The following is a 3,886-nucleotide window of genomic DNA, read 5'->3' on the forward strand; positions in this document are numbered from 1 at the left end:
GGAGCTCGCCAAGTTCAAGATGCCCGCCATGTCGCCGACGATGACGGAGGGAGGCATCGCCTCGTGGAAGAAGCAGGAGGGCGAGGCGTTCGCGGCCGGCGACGTCCTCCTCGAGATTGAGACGGACAAGGCGACGATTGACGTTGAGGCTCAGGACGACGGTGTTCTCGCCAAGATTGTCGTGAGTATATACAGATTTCCGAGCGGGTGCAACCGTCAGCTATCTAGCTCGCTCTAAGGGTGGTGCTCGGGCTGCGCTCGGGGTGCCGTCAGTTACCGCAGGGGTGGGAGAGACTAATAATCGCACAGAAGCAGGACGGTGCCAAGGGCATTCCTGTCGGCACGACCATCGCCGTTATCGGCGAGGAGGGCGACGATCTCTCTGGCGCTGACAAGCTCGCCGCTGAGCCCGATGAGGTCGAGTCGATCCCCAAGGAGGACGAGGCCGAGGCCCCCGCCCCGAAGGAGGAGGAGAAGCCCAGGAGGAGAAGAAGGAGGCCCCCGCCCCGAAGAAGGAGAAGAAGGCCGAGCCCGTCGGCGGAGACATGCCGCACTTCTTCGCTTCGCCCATTGCCCGCAAGATTGCCCTCGAGCGCGGCATCCCCCTCGGCCAGGTCAAGGGAACCGGCCCCGAGGGCCGCATCACGAAGGAGGACGTTGAGAAGTTCAAGGGCGCCGCCGCCCCTGCTGCTGGCGCTTCTGCTGCCGCCGCCCCCGCCGCCGAGTACGTCGACGAGCCGACGAGCAACATGCGCAAGGTCATCGGCAAGCGCCTGACCGAGTCCAAGCAGCAGATCCCGCACTACTACCTCACGGTCGAGATCAACATGGACCGCCTGCTCAAGCTCCGCTCCGTCTTCAACAAGGCGTCCGAGGGCAAGAGCAAGCTCTCCGTCAACGACTTCATCGTCAAGGCGGCCGCCCTCGCTCTCGGCGATGTCCCGGAGGCCAACAGCGCGTGGCTCGGCGACACGATCCGGACGTACAAGAACGCCGACATTTCCGTTGCCGTCGCTACCCCTACTGGCCTGATCACGCCGATCGTCAAGGACGCCGGCCACAAGGGCCTCGCCACTATTTCTGCCGAGACCAAGGCGCTCGCCGCCAAGGCCCGCGACGGCAAGCTCAAGCCCGAGGAGTACCAGGGCGGAACCTTCACCATCTCCAACCTGGGCATGTTTGGCATCGACCACTTCACGGCCATCATCAACCCGCCCCAGAGCTGCATCCTCGCCGTCGGCGCCACGACCCCCAAGCTCGTCCCTGCCCCCGAGGACCCGAAGGGCTTCAAGACCATCAACGCCATGAACGTCACCCTCTCCTCCGACCACCGCACCGTCGACGGCGCCGTCGGATCCAAGTGGCTCAACGCCTTCAAGGGATACCTCGAGAACCCCCTCACCTTCATGCTCTAAGTCCCGCCGCGATGTGCTAGCGAAAAGGAGCGCAGAAGCGTGCATAGAGTCGTTGATGCTACAGTATAACCACCCCCACCCACCCCCCAAGTGTTCATTAGGAATCTTTCAGCCCCCCCGAGTAATGCATACTATTGTAATACCACATTAGCTACGCTCGAGGCTGCCCGAAGCCGAAAGCTGAGGGCGGCCGAGAGCGCTGGTCCCATGTCCCAACCTGTGAGCACAGAGCAGCGCGCACCCAAAACTTCTCTGCATCTTCGGGATCGGCGCGACCGGGTCTTGCGGCTCTGCCGTTCGAAATCTCGCTATCTAGTGCAGATCCACCCAGTTCGAAATCTTTACTGACTATCGGTGTCCCGCACCGGCAGGGCAACGGCAGGGGTGGGGGGGCCAGTCCGGTCCGATTTGGAAATTCGCGTGGTCCCGACGCGGAATGTTGGCCAGATCGGACTTGGCCAAGTCCGATCGCTGAATTCACTGCCGCACTGCTGCATACGCATACTGCACCTCTCATCTGATCTGCTTGATCTGCACACTGTCTTTCGTTCACGTCTTTCTCTGATTTTGCAGAAAGCAGGGATGATGGCAGGTCCCATGACTCTGCCTGATTTGGGCGACGATGGAATCCCAGAGGACGCAGCCGGTGCTGAGTGACCTGGACGTAGGCGGAGGTGGCGCCGATCCCACTGGATGTCACCCCGCAGCACGTGAATACGGTGCCCCCAAAGGATAAACAGTTTTACGCAGATGGATTCTGAGAAGGAGTCTTCTGTGAAGAAAAGCTGAGGAGTGCAGTGGGTTCGTAGGCCATGTCCCGTGTCGGTCTCGAGTCGTTCAATGGTGACTGGCGATATGTCGTCCACGGCTTCTGGACGCCATGGCTGACCTGGGCTAGCTGGAGCGCAGCGAACACCGCCCTTGGTCATGCAAGTGAAACAGTGATGGACGAGATCGGTTTGTTTGGTTCCTTGAATGAACAGTGATCAGTGAGGAGATAAGGAGACGCCTTCTAGTTCGCTCAGTCTGATGAGCGAGCGACCCGGTGATGAACTGGGTCACCACGTTTGTTGTAGACTGTAATGTACAACAGCACAGCTCATGCACGCTCCTGACCTGACTTCCGTCTTGCCCGTGCACACCACAGCCTCACTAACGAGGACAGTGCAGATCAGCAGATACTGAAGTGAGGCCTGAGCGCCATCAATATGCCCCGCCAACCACCGGCGTTTACGGAAGTAGAAGCTCATGACGTCCCTCCACTCCTCACCGCACATTTGCAGGTGGAGGTTGACCACCCATCACCACACTTCGCCTGTACAACACTGAGCATCCTTTCCCTGTCCTTGCGGCCAATACTCTCAACTCATTTCTCGACCAGCTGGCGCACAGCTGCGAATCGACACACCTAACACTCCGATCAACTCACTTTCAGCTCCCTCGCTCTCTCCGCACCATGGCCTCCGCCCCGCTCCTCCTTCCCGGCCAGCCGCTGCCTTCCTCCTTCACCGCGCCGCCGCAACCGAAGGCCGGTGCAGGCTGCTACGAGTACAACGGGACTATCCTTTCTTCCATTGTCGGAAGACCTCGCCGAGACGGAGCCGTGCGTTTCTTCATCCCTCCTTTGCTAACACCAGGTCGTCAGCGTCGTCGGCAATGAGGAGACCACCGCCGTGCCCGAGATCGGATCCATCGTGCGTTACGATGCCGTGCAAGACTAACGCCCAGGTTATCGGCCAGGTCTCTCGCCTCTCCCCGCAGCAGGCGCACATTGTTATCCAGGTGGTTAACAACCACCCCGTGCCCGAGAGCTCTGAGGAGCTGACGGGCGTCGTCCGTGTCGCCGATGTTCGGTAAGCTGTCCTTTTCTTGCAGAGCTAACGACAGACTGACGGAGCGCGACAAGATCAAGATGGGCGAGTGCTTCCGCCTCGGTGACATTGTCAAGGCGAAAGTGCTCTCGCTCGGAGACGCGAGGAGTTACTACCTCTCCACAGCGGCCAACGAGCTCGGCGTAGTTTACGCTACCTCTGAAGATGGTGAGCTTAAGCGCTTTCGGTAGCTGACCCGAGGCGCCCCCCTTCTCCCGATCTCTTACCAGGAGATGGAGAACCCGCAGACGGGCGAGACCGAGAGACGCAAGGTCGCTAAGCCTGAGGATATCTAGGGTCCAAGGCGTCGAGCAAGAATACACCTCCACCGAGCACACTTGTAACAACAGATGTACCACTATTACTCCTTTTCTGCAAAAGTTAATCAAGACACACGCAAGCGCAAAGTCTAGATGCATGTGAAACCCGCAAGCTTGCGTTAGTGTTAGGGGGTAGCCTGCCCAAACCTGGATGCGACTGCGTAAACCTTAAGTGCTGCGACATCAAACAGAAGCCACGTGGTTGCATCCACTGTGCCGATCTACGCGCACCGGTTGCCACGACACGTCTCCTCCAACTCATCCCCCCCGAAAGCGTTCA

At 59.7% G+C, this 3,886-nt stretch overlaps 1 protein-coding gene across 1 annotated transcript; it reads left to right on the forward strand.

Annotated features, from left to right (window-relative positions):
* Positions 1-2,871: 2,871 nt before the first annotated feature.
* Positions 2,872-3,582, forward strand: A1Q1_07523 (S1 CSL4 protein; the record flags this gene model as incomplete). The annotated part of the gene is made up of 4 exons (XM_014326988.1): positions 2,872-3,018; positions 3,132-3,248; positions 3,322-3,429; positions 3,478-3,582. The coding sequence occupies 4 exons, from the start codon at positions 2,872-2,874 to the stop codon at positions 3,580-3,582; spliced, it is 477 nt and encodes a 158-aa protein (XP_014182463.1).
* Positions 3,583-3,886: the final 304 nt, after the last annotated feature.

Source organism: Trichosporon asahii, assembly GCF_000293215.1.
Source record: "Trichosporon asahii var. asahii CBS 2479 unplaced genomic scaffold scaffold00013, whole genome shotgun sequence".
Classification (NCBI taxonomy): domain Eukaryota; kingdom Fungi; phylum Basidiomycota; class Tremellomycetes; order Trichosporonales; family Trichosporonaceae; genus Trichosporon; species Trichosporon asahii.